Source organism: Pseudorca crassidens, chromosome 9, assembly GCF_039906515.1.
Source record: "Pseudorca crassidens isolate mPseCra1 chromosome 9, mPseCra1.hap1, whole genome shotgun sequence".
Lineage (NCBI taxonomy): Eukaryota > Metazoa > Chordata > Mammalia > Artiodactyla > Delphinidae > Pseudorca > Pseudorca crassidens.
This window is the reverse complement of record NC_090304.1, coordinates 97,734,167-97,760,045: the sequence shown is the minus strand read 5'-3', so window position 1 is coordinate 97,760,045 and position 25,879 is coordinate 97,734,167. Positions and strand designations below refer to the sequence as shown.

The following is a 25,879-nucleotide window of genomic DNA, read 5'->3' as shown; positions in this document are numbered from 1 at the left end:
AAACAGGGCTCAGCTTCAAAGCAAGAGGGACTGTGGCTAGACACAAGAAAGAACTTCCTGTCAGGTTGGTGAGACGCTGTAGCCAGCACAGATGAGGACTGCAGGACAATCTTTGCCTGGGCATATTTACAGCCTGTCCTCTGTCTCTCAACATTCTCGCTGGGTGCCTGGGGTGTGCCAGTTCAGTCCTGCCTGAGTGGGCTTGTGGCAGAAATTTCCGGGGGAGAATCCTTGATTCTGTTATACCTTTCAATGCTGCGAGGATGCTACATGAGGAGGGCCACCTGGTGGAATGCAACATATCCCAGCTCTGTTCCATCACATGCTAGCATCCTGTGAGCTTTGAGATCAGCATCCCTTGGTGGGCATATGATCAAACCTATTTGGAAGATGCTGAGGTAAATAGTTGTTTTGGCCACAGGACAACTCAGGGTGTCCATGCTAATGTGTGCTGAAAATCTCCACGAGGGAGAGAGAGAACGAAGTGTTATCTAAACACTTCTCTCTTTTTTTAGCCACAAAACGCTTTGTCCATAAAACTCTTATGATCTAAAACAATGCTGTCCAGTAGCACTTTCTGTGAAGACAGAAATGTTCTATATCTGTACTGTCCACACGTGGTTATTGAGCAGTTGACGTGTGGCTAGAGAGACTGAGGAACTGGACTATACATTGTATTAAACTTTAAGATGGGGAATTCCAACATTTCCAAACCCACTGGGTTGTTGTAATAATTAAATAAGGTATCCAAAAAGCATACATAGTTGGGACTCAGCTACTTTGTTTCTTGGGTAGCACAGAGCAAATAATCGCGTCGTGTTGAATAAATGAATGCAGGTACAAGTGGAGTCAGTAAGGTGCAGAGGTCCCGTAAAGAAGATGGTTCTGACCCTTGGCAGGGAGGGGGCTTTTGTTTTCAGATGCTGTAGGGATTCCAGGATGGAGGAGGGACTTACACTGCAGAGCAGTTCTGAGGAGCCATAGAGAGGAGCCTTATGGAGATGGCGAACCTCTTCCAGTGCAGCCCACCCAGACCCGCAGGGGAAGACCTGCACAGGTGAGCCACATGACACAGACGCCTGCATCTCGGGCTCCGGGCCCCAGTGGTAGCCAGTAGCCAGCACCTGTCTGACTGTGTGTGGTGCACAGCTGTCACCGGGAGCACACAGATGCACAGATTTGCTGGAATGTGCTGGCTTAAATTAGCTAAATCTCATAAACACTAAATTTATGTCGCAAGTTGAGAGTCAGAGAAAATGCATTTCTAAAACCTGCATTTGCAAAAACAAACAAAAAAAATTTATCGGGAATTGACCTTGGACCTTGTTCCATCAGAAAAATCTACTCTCTGAGGAAAGAAGCTCTTCAACCCATCAAGGACAAATGCATCTAATTTTATGTTTTCTCTCTCTCTCTTTGTAGCTCCTCAACAATGAGGCTGAAAATGTGGGAATTGCGTTTGCAGATGCCAAAAGGCTTGGTGGTTGGCCAGTCTCCCTGTAACTGAGCTCCTCTCTGTTCCGCGCATGCACAGGGAGTTCTGGCAAAGGGTGTTCCTGGACTGCTCTCTCTCTTTCACCTACACACACGGAAAACAGCCAAGGACACTCAGGAATCCCCGAACCCTTTGGTTGTCGTTCCCACAATTGGAAGGAGCCCGCCCCTTCTTGGCGTATCATCTGCAGCGGGGGGGGGGGGGGGGGGGGGGGGGGGGGGGGGGGGGGGGGGGGGGCAATTCAATCATGTTGAAATCAACAAGATCTGACCATCTCGGGTGGAGCCAGCCTGGGGAAACTTACATTCTGCTTTGGCACAGATGAGGCAGGCGGTGGTGCAATTGAAGAAGTTCAGGATCCCAGCTACAGCCACGCTGATGTCAGTGCTGCTGGGGTGGAGGTTCAGGGTTGTGAATCTCTGGAACTGGAACTTGATAAACTCCTCCGGGGCCACTTTGAAATGAGGGACCTGGGCGGAGGAGCAAAAGTGGGCAGCAGGGAAGATCCGGAACCAGCGAGACAAAAAGAAAAGAGGGATGAGTGAGACAAAGCTGCAGAGGGTGGCTTCTTTTGTAAAAGACCTTTGCCTGGCAAGAGATGGAATTTGCAAGACTCGGGGCACCCACTCCACAGGAGGAAGATGATGTGGCATCCATGACAACGCGTGAGACCCAGAATGGGAAACCCTTCGGCCGGGGACCTGGATAAATGTACTGTGGACCTTGGAGCTGGGGTCTGTGGCCCTGAGAAGACAAAACAATAGGTCTTTATTCTCAGAAGAACTGCCCACTGCTGGGCAGACAGACAGATGGCTCTTGAAGGCATAATCCTTATACTATTTGATGTGTGGTTAATGAATCAGAGCAGAGATGCCCTGGGGACTAAGGGAGGGGCCCCCTCAGCCCAGCCTAGCCGACAGATAAATAAACCAGCTCCCATCCTGGCTAAAGGCCTGGGATGGGTTCCTCCGTAGACTTACGTGAGGAGGGGGAAGCGCTGCAGGCTGGGAAACCATCTAGAGGGCCTCCGGATGGAGCCCGGCAAATAAATGCCTGCTACGGCCTCATTAGGACAGTGTCAGCTTCCCTCTGCATCTATTCCTGACATTTCAGGGAGGCACTGCCCCTGCCTTCTGCCTCTCTTCTCCAGGAAAGAGATATTAACAGGCTGGAATGGCTGCTTTACCGGAAGCTTAGGCTACTGGGTAGGTAATAGGAAAGTTAAAACGTAATAAGCTGCCATCCGCCTTGATTTTATTATGTCACCCTGGTGCCCAGAGCCGGAAGAGCTAAAGGCTGCTTGTGCCTCTATCAGAGATGGGGCTGAAACCTCAACCCTCATCCTCATTTAGGGTGCCCAGTGTGAGGGCCAGATTATTGTGAGCATGGGTTTGGACTGATGTGAAAGCGAGTAAGATTGAGGGTGGACAGCACGAAGAACTTCCTGATGGTGAGTTGGTTGGTTCCTAGCATGGGTTATTCAGACATGATTGCAGAAGTCTTCCCTGCCTGGGCTGGCCCAGAGTCTGGGATGACATTGACACGGTCTCTGTAGGATTCTGCTACCTTATCCTTTTAAGCTTCTGAAAGAAGTCAGCCAGAGACCAGAGCTCCTCTGAGACTGGGATGAGGGGAGGGTAAAGATTTAGCAGAAACTTGGGAGAAAATTCCTGAATTCAACTAGGATTAGCCCTTGAACCAGAGAGAGAGGGCAACCAATATTTTTTAGCAGAGACTGAAAAGCATAGAACTGGGGAGAGAGACTGGTGAGTAACGACATTAAAGAGCGACGTTGACCTGGGGTGTGTCCTAAAGGGTCTTTCTTCCCATATTTTGCAACGCTTACAATCTGTCTAAAATGAATAACAAATGCACCTTGAAAGGAAAAAAGGTCACAGAAGGGTAAGATGGAGGCCAGGCTGGGCAGGGGCAGGGTGGCCAGGCTGGCTGGCTTACACATCTGAGCATCTCTGCCCAAGGCCCTCTCCGTGTGGCCATCCAGCCTACCGGGTTCCAGCAGCAGCTAACTTACCCCCCCATAGAAAGTACCCTTAGAGATTCCCTTGGATCCACCAATCCCAGAGATGAAGCAGGCAAAAGGCTCAGGAAAGCGAAGACTCAGGAAAATGCGTTTTAGAGTCTACAGTCCTGGGTTTGCATCCTGGTTCTGCTGTGTGATTTGGGGCAAACTGCTTAACCTGGCTAAGCTTCATTAACATGGAGAAACAACAGGTGCTTTTTGAGCTTTGGGAGAACAAAACGAGACCCTGTATGTGAAGGATGTGCTAGTTCAGTTCCTAACATGTGGGCTAAGTGTTTAGGCAATGCCTTTTCTCATTCCCTTCCCCCTTTCTCCCCAAATCTTGAAGCTCCTGCAAAAGCTCTTAGGTCTGTATGTGCAAGGGGTGAGGGCTGAGGGGCCTCCCTAAGAAGGGGAGCTGGTGCGAAGTCTCCAGCACAGCCTGGCATCTTGAAGGCTGCTGGGAGGCAGCCAGCTGCTCTGATGGGCCCCGGAAGGGATGGCCAGGCCAATCCTGCTGAGTCTCTCTCTGGGACAGAGATCAATCCAAGACGGATCTGCAGGTGCAAATGCATCCCCGGAAGTCATCATGGAGGGGTGGGTGGATGGAGAGGTGAGCGGCATGGAGGGGAGGGCAGCAAGGCAGAAGCAGCCAGCCACCGGGGCTGCAGACATCTTAGCAGCATTTAAAAGAATGAACTCCTCAGTGAGAACTCCATTTCTTTTCCCTGAAGCTGAAGGGAATCAGTGCGAGGCAGTTCAGCCTCATAAAATAGTAGAAGTGCAAAATCTGAATGGAGAGGGAAGGTTGCTCTGGAAGGAACATGACCAGACAAAGGAGGGGTAACCATCTGGCCATTCCCTGGGCAGCACAGCCTGCCTGGCTGGTCAACGGCACAGGGTCCGGGGCGGCGGGATGGGAAGATGGGTGCAAATCAGGGTCTCCACCTCCGGCCTGAAATGCCAAGCAGGGTTAAGGGATGTGTTCGCTGAGATAAAATAGCTGCTGAACACCAAGAGGAGGCCATTCTGGAGTGGGGACGGGGGGGATGACTGTAGGGGACAGGGAGGAAAGTTTGCTGGGGAAGAGGGAGGGGGGGAACAAAAAGGAGAGAGCAGAAAAGAGGAAATGGGCAGCCGAAGTCTTGGCAACCTCACTTGGTGAAGATCAGAGCAACCGGGAAATAACAACCTGCCACAGATCTGAGCTGTTATGTGGAGCCTGGCAAGAAAGATTTAAATGAAGCATCAGGTCTAACTTGCAGGGGCCCAGGCCTGGGAGATGCTGGAAGGGACTGCAGTGGGACAGAAGCTCTTTTTTTTGGCCTGGGCTGGCTCGGGAGTCATCTTTCAGGACATCTGGGAGGAAGGATGGGGAGTTGTCAACACAGACCCTGCGCATGGCCTGAAGCTCAAGGATTCAGCCTACAGGGCCGTGGTAAGTAAGACCCCTTGCAGGACTGGAGCTAGGACCGCAGGGCACTCTACTGTGCTGATAACAATTCCTAGAGTGCGTTCCTAAAACAAAGAAGACCAGTATTCTTCCCAAAGCCGCAGGGACCAAGCCCTCTGATCATAAGAGAAGTGGGAGCATCAAGGGAGTGGCTTCCAGAGGGCCTGGGCTAAGCAGGGGCCTGACTATTTCTCCACTGCCTCGGTGAGGGCAGCTCACTAAGGAGGTGCCCCATCCTATTGCAAGAACTGGACCCTCCCAGAGCTAACGCTTCTGGAAGGCTGAGCCTCTAGGCTCCCAGGACAGGTGCCAATTTTGCCCTTCCGTCTCCTGTCCCTCCGCCCTGCCCCTCCACAGCTCCTGACCACCAAGCTCCATCTGTTCCCCAAAGACCTGGCTAGAAGGCCCTTGGGAGGCTATGTGGTCACCTTGCCACTGTCTCCCAGGAATGTATCTGAAAGGGGAGGGGCTGATTGATTCCAAGAAGGACTAGGAAAGATTCCGGCAATAGAATCTCTGAAGTTTCCAATTTGTTTCCTCTGGGGGAAAAGGAGGGAGAGAGTTGCTGGAATAGGGAGCAGGCCATCTTTATCTCCCAGGGAACGAAGGCTAGAGGGAATGGACCCAACACTTTGGAGAAGTAAACCCTGGAATTGGTGAATGAAGAAGAAAGCGAAATAAAATCTCTTTTCTAGAAAGCTTACAAAACAGAGGTTTTCAAACTTTATTTCAGCACTAAAATGTAGCAAGGCCTCGCCCCAAAGGCATTCTTCCCCAGAATCCCAATATCTAAACAGAGACTCCGCAGCTGTTCCTGTGGAGCTCAGACTTCTGCCCTCTTGGCCTCCCCTGGACCACCACCCTCCCCAGCCTCTCCCTCTACCTGCCGCCTTCAAGGGACACCCCCTTCCCCTGTCACAGGACTCCAAGACTCGGAGGGGCTCAGCTTGAAAATCTTACGAAACTCTTCCTCTGAGTCCCCTCCATCCAAGCAACCTGAAAAAAGTAAGTGACCAACAAAGGCCCAGTTCTTTTATTTGTATTGATGTTATTAGTGACACCAACCAGACTTGATTCACTCTTCCAGCCCTTAAGAATCCATGATCTCTTTGGGCCTGGGGCACAGGCTGCCAGCCTGCAGAGAGCCCCCCAACCCTGCCCAGCACTCACCTCCTTCTCCCCACAGATGTTGCTGATGATGGAGCTGGAGGCCGGGCTGGAGGATGGTCCCAGGACAGCGACCACCCCCTTGGGAAGGATCTGACACACTGCAGCCAGCGGCAGGGGCAAAACGTGGGGAGCAGGAAAGGAAACAAGGCGCTCATCAGGTGGGGCGTGGGCTTCGGCCTCGAGTCCTCCGATCTTCCCCCCGCTGGCCCCTCACCTCCCGCCCAGCCCCGTCCCCGTCCTGGTCCCCCCTCCTATTCTTCCAAACCCAGTGCCTCTCCTCCCCTGGACTACTGGGCTCCAGGACAGTTTTATTGGAGTTTATGGATGGTATTAAATGAGGAAGTGACCCAGGTTATGACAACATACGGCCTCGGCCAACGGGGTGTATAAATTGTCTGGGCTGTCACCGAAGGATGGAGGCACACAGTGGAAACCTGCACGCCCCACCCCCTTTCTGCCTAGCCTGCAGGATGGGTGCTGGGAGCCCGGGCATGGCTGCTGCAGGGGCTGTGGGTCCAGCTCACAGGACGGCCAGCCAGCATGCAACCTGTTAGCCCCCGCAAAGAGAAAGAAAGAGAGTCTAGAGAGGAAAAATGGTAGACAAGCAGAGAGAAAAAGGATAGTGAGGATGAGGCAGGCAGAGAGAAGAAAGGAGCTCAGCTAAAGTCAAAGGGAACAGGAGAGAGAGAGGAGAAGGAAGAGAGAGAGTGAGTGGCCGAGAGGGCCCGCATCTTTCAATGCCACCCTCCTTTCACCTGGCCTGGAGCCTGGTGCTCCTGCTTCCCTGAGCCCATCACATGCCTTCCTGACCAACCAGCACGCTCTGTGGCCTTGTACCTCCCCCTGGGGAAGGCGCCCTTCCCGCCTCTACCCCGGACGCTCACTCACCTGTCAAGAAGCACCTCAAATGCCCCCTTCTCCTTACCCCTCCCTCAACTCCTTTAAGTAGAATCCATCCTCCCTGGGGCTCCGAGGCCCATGGATTTTCCCTCTGTTCTAAGACACTTGTAAATGTGTCTGTTTCAGTTTGTTGTTTAGATGTGTTTCTCCTCTCACTAGATTTCAAACCTCTTAAAGGCCAGAGCTGAGACGCATTTATCTCTAAATCCCCACTTCGCATTTCCCTGGTGTCCAGCACAATGTTTTCTAAGCGCCCAGTTCATGTTTGTTCAATGAATGAGTGGATGGGTGGGACACGCAGTCAGAAGAGGAGAGAATGTAAGATTTTAAAATGCTACATCCTTTCGAATTATGGTTTTCTCCAGATATAGGCCCAGGAGTGAGACTGCTGGGTCGTATGGTAGTTCTATTTTTAGCTTTTTAAGGAACCTCCATACTGCTCTGCACAGTGGCTGTACAAATTTACATTCCCACCAACAGTATAGGAGGGTTCCGTTTTCTCCACACCCTCTCCAGCATTTATTGTTTGTAGATTTTTTTTTTTTTTTTTTTTTTGCAGTACACGGGGCTCTCACTGTTGTGGACTCTCCCGCTGCGGAGCACAGGCTCCGGACACACAGGCTCAGTGGCCATGGCTCACGGGCCCAGCCACTCCGCGGTATGTGGGATCTTCCCGGACCGGGGCACGAACCTGTGTCCCCTGCATTGGCAGGTGGACTCTCAACCACTGCGCCACCAGGGAAGCCCTGTTTGTAGATTTTTTGATAATGGCCATTCTGACCGGTGTGAGGTGATACCTCATTGTAGTTTTGATTTTACAATAGCCAGGACATGGTAGCAACCTAAATGTCCGTCGACAGAAGAATGGATAAAGAAGATGTGGTACATAGATACAATGGAATATTACTCAGCCATAAAAAGGAACGAAATAATGCCATTTGCAGCAACATGGGTGGACCTAGAGATTGTCATACAGAGTGAAGTAAGCCAGAGAGAGAAAGACAAATATCGTATAATATCGCTTATAAGTGGAATCTAGAAAAATGCTACAGATGAACTTATTTGCAAAGCAGAAATAGAGTCACAGAGGTAGAAAACAAACTTACGGTTACCAAGGAGGGAAGGAGGGGGTGGGATGAATTGGGAGATTGGGATTGACACATATACACTATTGATACTATGTATAAAATAGATAACTAATGCGGACCTACTGTATAGCACAGGGAACTCTGCTCAGCGCTCTGTGGTGACCTACATGGGAAGGAAATCTAAAAAAGAGTGGATATATGTATACATACAGCTGATTCACTTTGCTGCACAGCAGAAACTAACACAACATTGTAAAGCAACTATACTCCAATAAAAATTACTTTTAAAAAATGTTACAGACGGAGAAAGGAAGGGGGGAAGAAAAGGAGAAAACAGAGAGAGAGAGAACGTAGGACAGTTCTCAGCACACACATGGTGATATCAGAACCACAGAGCTGCCCCTCGGATTACACTCTGTGGTTCCCAGTCTCGCTATGAGACGTCCTTCTCTGCAAACCTCAAAGCTCATCTCTGGACACATTTTCCTTCTACTCACATCATCAGGTCAGTACAGTGAGGTTAAGGAATCAGTCCAAGCATCCTTACCGAGCCAGCTGCAAAGCCACAGCTGCAACCTGGTGCTCTTCCTCCTAAAGCAGAGTCCTAACCACTGGCCCATACAGCCAAGTTATGGCTCTAATGGGGCACAGGCGGTGGGGTAGAGCACCAGGGTTCAAATCCCGGTGCTGTAACTTATCACACAAATGACAGACCTGTAATTTATCACACAAACGATAGACCTGTGGGGTCTTCTTTCAGCCTGAGGCTCAGGCGGGGGTCCTTTAACATCGTGGATCTCAGCTGACTGACAGGTTGCCAGCAGTGGGTGCCTGAGGGGGACTCAGCAGTACCAAGTGTCAGAACCATCCCCAGCAACAGAGTAACTGTGGACAGGCTTTACCTTTGAAGAACACTCTTCAAAGTTCAAGCTACTTCCCTGGCTTGAACAGCAGTAGCTAGGGGCTGCTAGGGGCTGTAAATTCACTGGCCATCAAATTCCTATTCCTACAGCAGCCTCAGGGGTGGAGCTTAGCTCCTGATTTTACCTATAAGGCAACAGCATCCTAGGGGTGTTAAGTGACTCCCCGTAAAGTCACACACCTAATAAGGGTCTGAGCCAGAGTTGGAATTCAAGTCTGCGGACCCCACCCAGTGTTCGTCCCACTACCTGTTCTGTCTGCCCCACTCCTTGTAGCCACTTCGCCCATCTCTTTTCAACCCCAGACCACACCCCATCTTGTTCTGCTGCACCTGCTTCCCCAAGGTCACCGGTGTCTCTTAGCAGTTCTTATCTCTCTTTTTGTAGCATTTGCATTGTTCTTTTGAATTTCATGACACTATCCGATCCTGATTCTCAGCCGCTTCTCTGATTGGTTTTTCTCACTTCCTTAGCCAACTCCTCTTCCTTCTCCTCTCCACTAAATTCAGATTTTGGCCATGCCTCACTCTCCCTGGGCAATCTCGACCTTGCCTGTGGACTCCACATCTCATCTCTGCCCAGGTGATCCTACAGCCTGACCCATGTCCTGGGTTACAAAACGCGTTCCACCTACCTGCTGGGCGTTGCCACAGGGACTTCCTTCTGGTGTCTCTTCCAGAGAGAGAGGCAGAAAGGCAGAAAGCACAGTCCTTAAGAGCACGAACTCTGATGCAAGTCTATCTGAGTGTGAGTCTTGACTGGGTCACTTACTAGCTGTGAGACCTTGAGCAAGTTACCCAAACTCTCTGAGACTGCTTTCTCATCTATAGGACTGGGATGCTAACAGCACCTCTCCCGCAGGGATGTCGTGAGAATTAAAGTGAGTTCATACATACAGGGCACTTAGAGTGGTACTGACGTGCTACAGGACTCATTATTATTATTCCCAATACAGCATGTCTGTTATATACTTTTCATACATAATCTGATTTGATCTCCACACTGTCAGGAAGACTCATTATTATCCCCACTTTACAGATGGTGAAACTGAGGCTTAGAAAATTTAAGTGCCTTGTTCAAGGTCACACAGGTCATATATGGTAGAGCTGGGCTTGAATTTGGAGATCCATCTGGCAACAAAGCCCAAGCTCTTAACCACTTCACTTTACCCCCCTTAGCTCCAAGTTCAAACCGTGGTCGCCCTTGCCTCTTCCTTACCTTTCCTTACTGCATCTACTCACTCGCTATACCAATCAGGGGCCAGGTTCTGACCATTTGACCTGCTCACCCCCCACTATCCTTTCCTTCCCACTCCCACTGTCACAGATCCGTCAGCCCCTTCTGCTACCTGCCTCCTAAGGGCTTTCTCCGTCTCCAGGATTCTTCATTTTCCAATCTGTTCTCCAAAGCGAGGCCAATTATAATCCTAAAGGTAGGTCTGTGTGCTCCTGCAGGGCAGAAAGCTTGTCTTATTTATCTCTGTGTCCTCCATGCCTAGCACAGGGCTGGACTCAGAGTTAACGTGCTCAATAAATAGCTGTTGAACCACACTGAAGCCCACTCAACTCTTTTCATAGAAAATTGGAAATAAGCTAAATGTCCAATCATAAGGCAATAGTTACCTAAAGTGTGGGTCATATAGACAAGTGGAATATTACTTAGGCATTTAAAATGCTTATGAACAGTTTATAATAATCTTAAAAATATTTATGTAATAATACTAAGAGCAAGAAGCAGGATATAAAATTATATGTATATCTACATGAAGGCTACAACTAAGCAAATACAGAAAATTGTTATGCACTGCGGAGTGACTGGAAGAAGAGGTTATAAAAGCCCACATTTATTAAGTGCCACTTATGGCCCATTCTAAGCACTTTATGTGAATTGACTTACTTAATTCTGGAAACAACCTGATGTGATAGACACTGTTACTGTCACCCTCATTTTACAGACAAGAAAACAGAAAAGTTAAAGGGCAGAGTCAGGATTCAAACTTCCGACCCCTCACTCCAGGGTCAGCTCCCAACCACTGCACATCTCCTCCCACTTCCCGCCAGCTCACTTGGAACACACTCCAGATTTTCCTACCTGAACCTATTCCCAAGTTATTCTCTCTGACTAGACCAGGGCTCTTAACCTTCTGCCTGAGATCTGTGGGCAGAAGTCAGTGGTCTGTGAACATTCTGGGGGAAGAAAAATGGCATTATTTTCTCTTAACCCCTAACAGAAATTCAGCATTTCCTTCAATTTGGAATATAGGCAATAAACCACAGTATATTAACAGTTGCTGTGACTTTGTCATTGATAGACATCGTGAGTGTTTTCATATCACATTACAGTGCTGCAGATGTCTTGAAATATCATTCATATTCATAATTACTTTGAAATTACACTAGTTGTAACGTTTAGCTATTGAATACATTAATAGATAGGATGTTTAAAAAAAGTTTTTAAATGAATAAAATTACATAGATAGGATGACCAGGGAAACCAATTACATGGAAATACAGTTAAAATACATTAATATATCACTATTAAAATATTTTAACTGCATTTCCATATAACTGGTTTCCCTGGTCATCCTATCTATGTAATTTTATTCATTTAAAAACTTTTTTCTGAGAAGGAGTCCATTAGCACCCACAGGCTACCATGGTCTAGGCCCTCTCTTGCCCTTCCGCCTGGAAAACTCCTGCTGATCCTCCAGTGCCCCACTCAGTTCTTGCCCATAGGTGAGAAGGTGCCATTCCCTCCCAATATTCACATCACACCGTGGCTCTGAGTCAGCTTCATGCTGGGCCGGTCAGCATCCCTGATCTCTGAATTCCTGGCCAGCTTCTGCCCCAAGCTAGCTCATTATGCCGGGTCTCAGTAAGGAGAAGCTTCTCCTAAAAAGAAATTCTTACAGAAGGTCACAATCCCTTATTCCCAATTCCAAAATCCAAAAGGCTCTGAAACTGAGTGGTTTCATCAAACTCATTTGGTGGCAAAATCTGATCTAAATAGATAGATGTGAAGCTATTTATAATATATGAATATCTGAATGTAAGCATGCATTTAATTTTGAGTGTGGGGTTCAGCCCCAAGCCCCATCTGAGATGCTACTTAATGTACGCTATAAGCACCACATGACCTTCCCAGTATCCGGCAAGTTCTGAAACCTAAACACATCTGGCCTCAAGCGTTCGTGGACCTGTGCCTGCTGCTGTGAGTGTCCATCTCCCATTTCCCACTGGACTGGAAACTCCTTGAAGGCAGGGGTCACATTTATTCAGTCCTGGCAAAAAGGAATTAGTCAACAGATGTTTGTTCAACTGAATTGAAATGATTCAAAATGAGTGCAATGAAAGTGAATTATCATCTTCCCAGCAGCCATGGCCTGGGGATTTCCTGGGATCTGGGAATTGTTCTTTCATTCCCTATGAAGGGTGCAGGCATCGTTTCAGTAGAAATGAAAATCGGTTATAAAGGACCCCAGTTCTGAAACTTCCTGGACCCTGTTTGTGCAGGCTCCGGCTGTCTCGTGAGGACCTCTGAGCAGTTTGAGGGGTGGAGGAGAGGGAGGTGCACTCTACTTCTGCCTCCCAGGGAGCAGGGAGAGGTGAGTGATGTTGCCACGGCAACCAAGTTTCCCAGCCAGCAGAGGAGTTGGAAGGCAACTGACAGAGCAGCTGCAGGAATAAAACACCATGATGGGATGTTGTAAGAAGGGGAAACTTCTTCCCCTGGAGATACCAGCTCCGGCCTGGATTTGAAGTCTCCTTAGACTCCTGGTCTGGACAGGAGGTGCTTATGGGAACTTCACCTTCTCTGAGTCTTCACAGGGAGGGGAAGGGTCTGGCTGTGCTGAAGATGGTGCAGAGCAGTTACTCACAGGCTCACTGGTGGCAGGCCCTCCAGGGAAGGGGCAGCTTCCGGGGTGGGGACGAGGAAACTGGGCCTTCTTTATTTACAGCGTGGCGCTCCCGGAGCCCCTGTGGTAAACAATCGGGGCCACCGGTAGCTGATATCGACGTGGAGCAGAGGCCGGGAGACCTCAGAGTCCTTCACCTAAAGATACTTCAGGGCGGGCTTCCCTGGTGGCGCAGTGGTTGAGAGTCCGCCTGCCGATGCAGGGGACGCGGGTTCGTGCCCCGGTCCGGGAAGATCCCACATACCGCGGAGCGGCTGGAGCGGCTGGGCCTGTGAGCCATGGCCGCTGAGCCTGCGCGTCCGGAGCCTGTGCTCCGCAACGTGAGAGGCCCGCGTACCGCAATAAAAAAAAAAAAGACACTTCAGGGCGCCGAAGCCCGAGTGGAGCCGGAGCGCAGGTCTGTGTGTGTGCTTGGTCATGCTATCCCGAGTGAGGCAAACAACCGTCCCCATCAGCACCAGGAACTAACCCCTCCTTGTGCCGGAGCCTCGGGAGCAGGGTCCACTCTCAGTTCTGTGAATGGACCGGGGCTGAATGGACTGGCCTTGCTGGCCTCAAGAGCCGAGAGGGGTGCTGTGAGGGTGCAGTGCCAGGTCTGTGCACTGTCACGCCCCACAATGGGGACCTCCCTGGTGAGCGTGCCCCAGCGTATCGGAGAACTCAAAACTGCCACTGGCTGTCACAGGGATGAAATGAACAGTGTGGGGAATATAGTCAATGATAATATATTATTTCTTTGTATGGTGACAGATGGTAACTAGACTTATCGTGGTGATCACTTTGTAATACATAGAAATATCAAATCACTATGTTACACACCAGTAAGCAACAGCGCTGTAGGTCAATTATTCTTCAAACACAAACAAACCAACTCATAGGAAAGATCAGATTCATGGTTACCAGAGGCAGAGGGTGCGGGGAGGGGGAATTGGATGAAGCAGTCAAAAGGTACAAACTTCCATTATAAAAGAGTTAGGGATGTAACGCACAGCGTGATAAGTGTAATTAACACAGCTGTATGTTCTACATGAAAGTTGCCGAGAAAGTAAATCCTAAGAGTTCTCATCACAAGGAAAACATTTTTTCTGTTTCTTTGATTTTGTATCTATAGGAGGTGATGGATGGTCACTAAGCTTACTGTGATAATAATTTCACGATATATGTAAGTCAAATATTATGCTGTGCACCTTGAACTTACACAGTGCTGTATGCCGGTTGCGTCTCAATAAAACTAGAAGGAAAACAAACCCACCATTGGCTCCTCTCACCAACGGCGTATCATTCAAAGCCCTCAGCCTGGTCCCAGACCACCAAGGAAGCAGCAACACCGTGTACGGGGAGTTTACACATGCAGGCACCGGGCTGGCAGACACAATACCACCCTGAATCCCTACGATGATCCAGAGAGCGAGGAGTTACAATACTAGTTCTACTACTAAATCATACTAATAGGTGAAATTTATCAAGAGTTCACCTGACTCCTGGCACCGCTCTAAGTTTTCTAAGCGCATCATCTCACTTAATCTTTCAGCAGCCTCATGAAGTGAGAACTCTTGTTGTTCCCATTTTACAGATGAGGAGTTTGAGGCACAGGAGATAAGCCCACAGTGCTGGCGATTAGGATCCTGACCGCTATTCTACACAGCTCTCCAGTCCTGGCCTTCACCACCGCCCACCCCCCCCCACAGACGCTCCCTGTTTTAGCCACACACAGCTGTCATTGTGCCCCAAGGTATTCCGGTTTTTTTCCTTCCTCAAGCATGCTATTAAGGCTTCTGCGTGGATGCCCTCACCTGTCAAACATTCCAGGCTCTGGCCCAGCGGCCTTACCTGACCGCCTAGCTACACCTATGACCTATTTCTGACCTCATTCTGCCCTTGTCTGAGCCACTCCCTGGCAAGCCCACAGCAGAGCTACTGAGATTTATGTCACTTTTCAGATGTGTGGTCTTAGCCGCCTCCTGGGAAAGACTGCGAGCCTCAGTTTCCCCATCTGTAAAATGAGGAGGTTGGGCCAGGCCATTTCTAACCACTGTAATTCAATGCATTTCTGCGTCCCTGTTATGCATACGTGAGGTGGGAAAGGGAGGCGGGGAATGCATGTTGAATGACTCATCACTATTCCGATGACTTTCTCCTCTGGCTTCTCACCATTTTCCCTCATGCTGACTTGGAGTCATTCTATTGAGCTGATGGAGGGATGTTAGCCTTTACTCACTAGAAGCAGCCCTGAATCAGTGGAGGTCGTGCCCACAGAGCCTTCGAGAAGCTCGGGATCCTGTGCAGGAGGGGCGGCTGGAACCTCACTCTCTGTGCCCATTTCCAGGCACTGGGGCCTCACGGGGCCCGAGAACCAGTGAGCCTCTGGGTTTCCAGGGGAAACAGTGTGGACAGCTGATAGCACGCTTGCCCTCAGAGAGACAAGCCAGGGCAGAGGTGAGGGGCTGACGGGGAGGCTCCTGCTTCTAGCTCTGCAGTAAATTAAACTTCAGACTGGCTCTGGCAGCAGCAGGGATGGTGCCTCAGGGTGTCTGGGTGATAAGGGAGGGGGTGGCACTTAGTTTAGCTCTAATACGTTCGCTGTAGGAGACACAGGGATCTATAGGAACAGAGGAGGGCGATGCTGTGGCAGCCTGCTGCACGAGAAAGGCAGAGTTGGAGATAAGATACTTGAGCCAGGAGGGAAGGGATGGCCATGCGGGGAGGTGACCTGATAGGTCTTGTCCAGCCCTCTTATTTCAGATCTGTGGGCTGCGCAGAGGGAGCTGGGAAGTCAAACATCAAGAAGCCTGAGGCAATGATGGTGACCAGGCAAAGAGGTAGAGGGGATTAGACGTGGGTCTGAGGAAGCTTTACGGGTGACCCTCACTTTAAATAAACCCACTATATGAAAATCTATGTGAACCAGATAAAAGCGGGGTGGTTTGCTACTTGTATCTTTCCAGTGTCCAGGTTGTTATGAACACCCCGTGTGATACCTTCCATCTCCCAGCCTCGCTTTCAACTATCAAATGAGATGGCTGAACTCCAGCATCTTTAGTTTTACACTTCATCCTCTTTGATTCTGAAATTGCCATTGTTTCCCTTGAATGACACGCCCGTCCCAAATGTGACTCATTATTTGTGCAGAGTTTTTGAAACTCACCTATTGCCCTATTGCCGAGAGTGGGCACACGAATACCCTGTAGGACTGCTACCACCTCCATTTAGATCAGAGCCTCTGCTTTCCGCAACCAAGGATGTCATCACTAGGATCCCTTTTATCCCCTTGAAGTGGAGTCTCGGGGCACCGGGTGACAGGTGTGAGGTTGGGGGCATTCGTCAGGGCCCCAGAGCCACTCAAGCAGTTTTACATTAACAATGCAAATCAACCCCAGGCCACCAGCCCAGGGAAGACACAGCCACCATGAGGTGGAGCAGTAGCTGGCTCTGGGAGGCACACAAAGGCTCGGTGCTGTCGGATGCATCAACCCAGAAAACGGGGAAGAGAGGGGAATATCCAGTTATGATCGAGGCCCCACGAGGCACCTGACATTAAGACAGGCGGTGTGAGAGGAGTCCGGGAGGTAGACGGTGCTGCCAGGTAGGGATGGCTGAACTCTGAGACAGGGAGAGAGGCATGATGGTAAGAAGGGGAGAAAGCCAGCTCCAAGGTGGGGAGGCGGTGGTGGGGAGAGAATAAAGCCAACAACGAAATCCACAGCTGCCACTTACTAACTACCTGGTATGTGCACGGTGCTAAGGAACTCACCTGCACTGTCTCGTGTCCTGCTCCGAATGACCCTAGGAGGTGTTATTACCATCACCTCATTTTACAAACGAGGAAATGGAGGCACGAAATGGTTAAGCAGCCTGTCCACTGTCACACAGCTAGTAAACAGCAGAGCCAGGATTGAAACCTGGTCGGTCTGATCCTAAAATCCATGTTCCTACTCTTTACACCACAGTCTCCCCAACGTAGGGATCGCAGAGATGTTGTTCCTCCTTCATCTGGGGATCCTGCCTCCTTTTAACCTCCTTCCCCCATCCCGCCACTGACCCCCCCCCAGTCCCGCCCCATCCCGCTTCAGCTAAACGCGGTAACCCACCACCCACTCTCCCCCTTATTGTGGGAGGGAAAGAGCAAGCGGGGCTGGAAGCTTTCTATGAACTATCTGGGTGGTGTTTAAAATCCACTGTGGGAGAGCAGCTCAGGCTTTAGATGAAAAGCCTTTGGGGTAGAAGGATCCAAAAGCCCTCTTTTCTAACAAATGCTAATCACGCCTCAAACACAGTGAGATGTAAAACCTGAACCAGGGGCCACGTGTTGGTAAAGTACTTGGTGCCTAAAAGAGGGGCATTAGAAAGATGCTCCAAAGCTCTGTGATGTGCAATAAAGACATCAGTCTCCTTTCTTCCCCTGATTCATCCAGCTTAACATTTTAGATGTATTGACTCCACTAAGCCTGGGTCATTGGGAGAAGACATTTACATCTGCTAATGACCCCCATCCTCAGTGGGCAATCCACGCTTTCTGTTCTGCGAAGGAAACCCTGAGGAACCAAAGAAGAAGAAGGGGAAGCTGGTTTTTCAAAGAATAGGCTACAGAACTATTTAGCCATCCGGACCCCTGTCTGCGACCTGCCCGCATGGACAAAAAAGAAACACTACAATACAGACAGGACCAGGAGATTCATGAGAAGTCATTGCTGGTATTTCTGCTTTCATTTTGAAGATCCTGAGAAATCGGAATCTTCCTTTTGTTGGACTAGAATTGAACCTCTGTGACAACTAGAATTTCTACCTGTGCCCTGCTGAATCCCCATTGCCTAGGATAGAGTACAGCAGGCACTCACTAAATATTTATTGACTGACCAAGTGAATAAATGAATGACAATTCCAGGTACCGTTTCCACCATGCCTTCTTCTGAAGGAATCTGTGTCCATAGATCCTGCTGGCCTCAACAACCCTGTTTTGTGTGATAGAAATCCACCCTCAGTCTTTCGGAGTGGACTTTCTCCCCAAGGGTAGCTCTTAGGTCATCTGGTCAGTGCCTGTGGCTTGTGAGACAGGACCAATCAGTGGACTTTCTCCCTAAGGGTAGCTCTTAGGTCATCTGGTCAATGCCTGTGGCTTGTGAGACAGGACCAATCAGATCCTCTACCTTGTCTCCAAACCAAGAGGCACTGAGGGAAGCTGCGCACTGAAGAGAGACTGTAAGCCACCTGAGGGCAGGGACTGTGTCTATCTTGTTTTCTGCATTGTTCCCCATGCATGATATCCTGAGTCAGGCCTGCAATAGAGCAAATGCTCTATAAAAGTTTCCTGAATGGATAAACAAATTGTCAGCTGGGCCTGGATGGCCATTACGGGACATGATGAATAAACCAGGGAAACCAAAGTAGCAGAGAGGGAAGAGCATGGATCCAACACAACAAGAGCACTAAAGACGCTGTGGGACAGACAGAGAGCCACTGCCTTCCTCCCGTGCTGCTCTCTTTGGATCCATACAATATCCTACCAATTGTACTTAAGCCAGTGTAAGTGTGTTTCTTCTCTTGCAATATTAATAACCCAGACGAGAGCATCGCTGGACCCACATGCAGACGACCAGATGTCTGACATGTATATTTGAGCGAGTTGTTCTTTAGTTTGGTTTGGTTTTGCCATTGAGTGTCATTAAAGGTTGAAATGGGCTAGAAAAGGAGGAGATGGGACTCCAGAGCCTTAGGGAATGGAGGCCATCATCTCTCTGGGCTGAGGGTCTCCCTCTCCTTCCCTCTGAACTGGAGTTGTTCATTTCCAGCTCAGCTACAAGCCACCACCCCGCTAACCTGGAAGCTCATCCTGTAAAGTCATCAACGTAACACCAGCCACACACCAGAGAAGTGCAGGGGAGGTGGAGTGGATGGGACACTAGACGTGCAGGGTCATGATGCAAGTTCAGGGTCCAGGACTTGCTCAACCATTGACTAGCTCTGGGGTTGGGCAAGTTATCCAATGTCTTTGAGCCTCAGCTTCTTTGGTAAAGTGGGAATAATAACACTTAACTCTCTGGTTGTTGGGAGAATTAAAAGCAGTGCCCAGCACATGGGAGGGGCTCCGTAAGTGTGACTGCAGTGGCCAACTGAGTATGCATGTAAAGCACTACAACTCACGGAGGATTTTCCTATATTGCAAGTCATTTAAATCTCACAATGACTTGCAAGATTTGCAAAGTAGACCCTAGTGTCCCCATTTTACAGATGAAGAAACTGAGGTTAAACAGAATCACTGACTTGTCCAAGGTTACCCACAGAGTGCGTGGCTGATGTCCAGCCCAAGTCTCAGCTTCTTCCCACAACACTGCCCTCAGCAAAAGAAAGCAAGACAGGAAACAGATGTGCCATGACTGTGCTTCCCTGGGGCTGTGGCTGAATCTCTCCTTTCTTAATCCCATAAAAGGTTTCATTCAGGGATCTGTGTACAGAATGTCCAGGAGATGAATGAATCAATATATGAAGGAATGAATGAGTGGGTAAATGAAGGAATGAATGAATTCCCTGTCTTAATTCTACTCCACACATGATTTGCCACAAAACCTGGGATCTTGTCTAGACTAAGCCCTATAGGGCTTCCTGGTGCATGTTTCTCTTCCTCTCTTGGGAATATCTACATCACAGGCCCGGCAATGGGTGCGGCTCACACCACCAGCCCCTCCTCTGCCAGCAAGGGAAGCAGAGGGCAGCCCTGCCCATGCTACGTACTGGTTTCTGCAGTCTCGTACTCGCTGTCTTTGAGAAGCTCAAAGATGTCCACTTCGACCTTGGCCTTGCCCAGCCTCTCGGGAGCACGGTTGATGCGGTTCTTGGCCAGGGTGATGGACAGCCGCTCCCCTCTGCTGCACTCCATGGGGTCATCCAGGATAGCAGCTGTGGGCAGGCAACCACATGGACACAGTTGGTACCCTCTACCGTTACGCGTCCTCCTACTCCAGTCTCCCCCCCGTGCCGCCTTCCACCTCCACCCTGCCATCCTCAGAACTGTCCCCAAAGCAAGTCCCCTGCATGCTAAGGGTCTAGGTCTGTAGCCAGGTGTGGCGGTGAACTCTAGTGTGGCTAGTCACCTCAGGGACACTGTAATGCCACGGCAGGCCACCAGGGGCCCTCCCTGGAAGAGGTCCCCAGGCTCAGGCATCGCGATACCCTCGAATCTAGGTTTACCTGCACACATGGGCACACGTGTGCAAAGGGAGGGAGATGGCAGCAGTCCTTTGAAAATGGTATTCTGGGCATATGAGAAACTCTCCTTGAGGTGATCTAGGGTTGAAGAAGGCCAGGTTTGAGAGGGAGACCTGTGGTATCAGGAGCCGCTACAGGGCCCTGCTGAATGCCCGTTGTCCACCGATGACACATGTCACCTAGTGAGCTACATAGTTTCTATGAACTTCTGTCCTCACTGAACATGGGGAAGAGTAAGACAACCTCATGGGGCTGGTGTGAGAATCCAGTAAGACAATGTATATACGTGGCACATCATCACAATTTAATCAGTGTGACAATCGGTGTGAATGGTTGGAGTGGTGTGGTACCAACAGCTGCCCAACCTCTGGAAGCAGTATTAAGGATGCGTGTTAACCTGAGTTCAAATCCCAGCCCCGCCCCGTCTTTGCTATGGGGCCTCTGTCTCCTCACTTGTAAAATGGGGAGAGAGCCTCTTCTTTGGGCTCCAGTGAAGATGACATGGGTAATGCGTGTGAAGCACTCAGCGCAGTATCTGGTGCACAGCAAACACTCAGTAAATCTAGCCATTGGTATCATTCATTCTCTTGGTAGAGGAAGTTACACAATTGAAAATCTCTGCACAAAAACTTGTACACAGGAGTGTGGGTGAAGGGATAAATTAGGAGGTTGGGATTAACATATACACACTGCTATATATAAAACAGATAACCAACAAGGAGCTCCTGTATAGCACAGAGAACTATACTCATTAGTTTGTAATAACCTATAAGGGAAAAGAATCTGAAAAAGAATATATATATATATAACAGAATCGCTATGCTGTATGCTTGAAACTAACACTATATTGTAAATCAACTATACTTCAAATTAAAAAACTAAAAATAAAATGTCCTAAAAATAAAGTTACTCTGTCTAAATAATAAAAAAAAACTTGTATACAAATGTTCCAAGCAGCATTATTCATAATAGCCAAAAAGTGGGAAAACCCAAATGTCCATCTACTGATGAGTGGATGAACAAAAATGTGTATCTATACAATGGAATATTACTCAAAAACAAAACGGAATGAAGTACTGATGTATGCCACAACATGGATGAACCTTGAAAACATTATGCTCAGTTGAAGAAGCCAGACACAAAAGGTCATGTGTTGAAAGACAGCATTTATTTGAAATGTCCGGAATAGGCAAATAGAGACAGAAAGTAGATTAGCTGTTGCCCAGTGGCAGTGGTGGTGGTGAGGAAGCTGGGGAGAAATGGAGGGTGACCACTAATGCACATAGTGTGTTGGGGGGATGACAAAAATGTCCTAAAATTGATCACGGAGATGGCTGCACAACTCTGTGAATATACTAAAAAACGCTGAATTGTATACTTTAAACGGGTGAATTGTGTGTTATATGAATTATATCTCAATAAAGCTGCTACAAAAATAAAGATCGAGCTTATCTTGCAGAGCTTGAAGCCGCAGAAGAGCAACACAGAGAATCAGACCGAATAGATTTCACTGACACGTGGCCCTTGAATCTCTGTGGCTGGTATGGACAGAGACCCAGTTTCTATGCCATCTTTTCCATATAAGGTTCCCATATCTCCTGTGACCCATTTTCCAAACCAAAACCAGGACACAGAATATGACAAAGCACTTTTTTTCTGATTTGTGGATTTATTTATAGGCATAGCCTTACTGAACAATAGAAATTAGATTTCATTTACACGGGTTGGCCATACATGGGGCCACAGAGGTACATCCCAAGAACTAGGCGATAAAGTAGGCTTCTGTGAGTTAAGTAGCAAAGTCCATGCACACCTGATAGGATTAGCCCCCTGAGGGAATGGACAAAGGACCGGTAAATGTATGACTGAAGAGCCCAGAGACACCTAAAATCCCTACCCAGGTCACCTTAGGGAAGCAAGACCAGAATGAGATTATTACTTAGGAAGCAGAAATGTGAACAATTACACTGTGCTGTCCCAGGAAAGGAAGACTTTGGGAATAGAAGGAAAGTGGGGCAGCCCAGAGGAGCGATTCTCAAACGGTGTTCCTTGGAGGGCCCCTGGGTTCCTTCAAGAAGCAGAGGGGAAGGCTGAAGGGAGGTCTCTAGCCCCACACTAATTTCAACCAGCACAACTCCACATCCATCAGTTTTAGATATCGGAGCTCTCCAAAAGACACGTTGTGGAGAAAAGAAATGCTTCACTGTTAAAAATATAATAGAAACCATTAACCCAGCCCTGGAGCATAGAAAAGAGACATCGAAAGTGTCAGGAATTGGCAGTGCCGTCCTGCATGAGTCACAGGAAAGAGGCACCGGGTCCATGGGATACTAGCCTCATGTTAATAGGTACACATTTATCCAGCGACAACCTCAGGGTAAGTCCTAGTGGACTTACCTAGTCTTACTGTCTGCAACAACTCTGTGAGATAAGGGTGTTATCTGTGTCATCCTCACTTGGAGTGAGAAAACAGAGGTCACAGAGGTCAAGTGGCCCGCCCTCGTTCACAGGGCTGGTGAGTGTAGAGGAGGGAGGGGATCCCGGGTCAGTTTCATATGGACCCTGCATTCTTAACCACAGGTCATATTCCTTTTAATGAAATTCATCTTCTCGGGGGTTTGCTGCTGAGAAGGGCGTAGGCTAGGTAGGTGTGTCTTAGGCAGCTCACACTGCTATAAGAAAACACCATAGGGGCTTCCCTGGTGGCGCAGTGGTTGAGAGTCCGCCTGCCGATGCAGGGGACACGGGTTCGTGCCCCGGTCCGGGAAGATCCCACATGCCGCGGAGCGGCTGGGCCCGTGAGCCATGGCCGCTGAGCCTGCGCGTCCGGAGCCTGTGCTCCGCAACGGGAGAGGCCACAACAGTGAGAGGCCCGCGTACCACAAAAAGAAAAAAAAAAGAAAACTCCATAGAGTGGGTGGTATTTATTTCTCACGGTTCTGGAGGCTGGGGAGTAGGAGATCAGGGTGCCAGCAAAATTGGGTTCCAGGGAGGTCCTGCCTCCTGGTTTGCAGATGGCTGTCTTCTCCCGATGTCCTCACACAGCAGAGAGAGGGAGATCAAGCTCTCTGGTCACTTTGAAAAGGGCACTGGGGTCTCACCTTCAGGACCTCTCCTAAACTCAATCACCTCCCAAAGTGGGGAGGGATAAATTGGAAGTTTGGGATTAGCAGATACAAATGACTTTCTATAAAATAGGTAAACTACAAGGTCCTACTGTATAGCACGGTGAACTATATTCACTATCTTGTAATAAACCATAATGGAAATAAATATATATAAAACTGAATCACTTCGCTGTACACCAGAAATTAACACAACATTGTAAACCAACTATACTTCAATTAAAAAAAAAACCGGTGTGTGCTATGGACTGAATTATGTCCCCCCAAATTCCTTTGTTAAAGCTCTAATGTGTGCATTTAGAGAGATAGGACCTTTAAGAGGTAATTAAGGTTAAATGAGGTTATAAGTGCTGGGCTCTGATCGCTTGGGATTGGCATCCTTAGAAGAGACAACAGAGAAGGTTCCCTCCCACTTTCTTCCACCCCCAAGGCAGGAAGCAGGCTGTCACCAGGAACTGACCCTGCAGCACATTGACAGCAGACTTTTAGCCTCCAGAACTTGAGAAATAGATGCCCCTTGTTGAAGCCACCCAGCCTGTGGTATTTTATTATGACAGCCCAAGCTGACAAAGACAATGTGCTAATTAATATAAACCCTCACATGCAGGACGCCAGCCAGCCACGTGACACCACACAGTGAACTCACAGAGCGTCACCAGACATTCTTTGAGACAGAGGGATCATGGCCGGGGGTGGGGAGAGGGGATGGCAGGGAAGAGAGAATGTGGGAATGATACGCTAAGGGGCACATGAGGTCCCCTCGGTGCTCAGCACTCAGGACTCTGCCTTCAGAGGTACCTGGCAGGTGCTCACCAACTCACTAAGATCCACAGTCCCGCCCTCCCTCCCTTGCCAGCCCCCGTGCCATTCTGGGCACCACTTTTTCATTAGGTTTTAGGTTTTAGACACTAATTAATTTCTGGCTGGGAACAGCCTCAGCTGGGTGGTTGGCTGGCATCAACCATACTGGGATCAGAATAATTAGGATGACCACAGGAGCCAGACTCCAGGGCTGGGGGCAGCAAGGATGAGGCTCAGGCCTTCTAGGGACATCAGAGGAGCATGTCCGCAGCAGGCATTACGGAGCAGCATCCTTGCTGTCCAGCGCTCACCTGCGGGGCCCGGGGGTGAAGGAGAGCAGCTGGCACAGGACTGAATGTGTGGCCGCTGCCCCTAACCTTCAGCCCCAGGCCTGGCTGTCGGGCTGGGCCAGGATGCTGAGTCCCCAGCCGCTGCCTAAGGAGGAGCCACGTCATCTGGCACATCCTCCACCCCTGCAGCCACAGTGAGGCTGATCGGGGCCGGGGGTGATCTGCCTCTGCAGCAAAGGCCAGGCTGAGACGGGGAGACGTGTTTAGGGACCAGGGTCTGCCCCCTTTCCAGCCATGGGGACTCTGCAATGACTCTTCAAACCCACATGGACTCATGACTCCTTCCCGCCCAGGGAGCCACGAGCCCTCACATTTCCCTTGGCCTTTCTCCCCACGAGCCAAGTGCTTTACCCTCTGCTGGGACGTCTCTGAGTTCTAAGGCTCGTGCAAAGGGAAGGGCGGCCTGTTGACTCCGCCCACCTCCACCCAAGCGTCCCTCCATGTTCTGGGCCCACGCCTGTCTCTACTCTGGAGAGGACGCCTCCCCCAGGGCTGGCAGGCTGGGGCTGCCCACTGGGGTGCTTTCTTACTCACCCCTAGTGGTCCTGGCCATGACCACCCAGGGGAGGATGTGGGATCACTGACCCGCTCAGACCCCTTAAGCCTCCCCGTGGTCTGAAGGGTTGGTCCCAATCGAGCCTCCAGGATGGCATCAGGCCCTCCACACCTTTCTACCTGCGGCACACCTTCCATCCCCCTAGGGACAGCGCCTCTGAGCTAGGACCTGGGCTGACAGGTTATGTTCCCTCCTCTATGCCTCTGCTGACACTGGCCCTGCCTCTTATTCCCCCTCTCCCTACAAGGCCCACCTCAGACCACCTCTTCCAAGAAGTCTCCCCTGACTCCCCAGGCCAGTGCTCTCCTTGGATTTCCACGCACTGCCTTGGAGCGGTATTTACCTTTCCATTTCCAGGTGAGTTTCCTCATCTAGCTTGTACCTTAAAGGCCCAGAGCGATCCCTCCTTCCTTTGAAACTCCCCAGATTCCCCGTCCCATATCAATTCCCCCTTCTTAGAACACTCACAGAAACTTCTCTGTACTTGTCCTCAGACAGTAACCACGTCTGACTTTCTATTATTTATTATGCCCATTTGTCCATCTTTTCTCCCCTAGACAGCTGCCTCCCTGAGGGCGAGGGCCATGCCTTATTCATCTCTGCAACTGTGCAATCCCAGATACATACACACTGAGCCCTTAATGAATGCTATTGAGTGAATAAATAATGTAAGGCCACTGTATTCTCATGCCCTACAGCCAGGCGCAGACACTGTGGCTGGTGCAGTTGGCATTAGACTAGGCGTGGACTGGGGACAGTTCCTATGCCCAGGCCTGCAGGGCAGAGGACCTGGGTGGACCCCTCCTTCCCAGGTTTGGGGCTTTCCTGCTCTCTGCTCACCTGTGTCCATCAGAATGGGGCTTGCCTTCCCTCCACAATTTCTCA

At 49.7% G+C, this 25,879-nt stretch overlaps 1 protein-coding gene across 1 annotated transcript in view; it reads right to left on the bottom strand.

The window, feature by feature from the left end:
- The window catches only part of GRIK4 (glutamate ionotropic receptor kainate type subunit 4), a 448,264-nt gene that overhangs the window by 153,730 nt on the left and 268,655 nt on the right, over positions 1 to 25,879 (bottom strand). Inside the window, 3 exon segments of the mRNA XM_067751346.1 lie at positions 1,800 to 1,965; positions 6,139 to 6,236; positions 19,689 to 19,853. Coding sequence (XP_067607447.1) covers positions 1,800 to 1,965; positions 6,139 to 6,236; positions 19,689 to 19,853 — 429 coding nt within the window.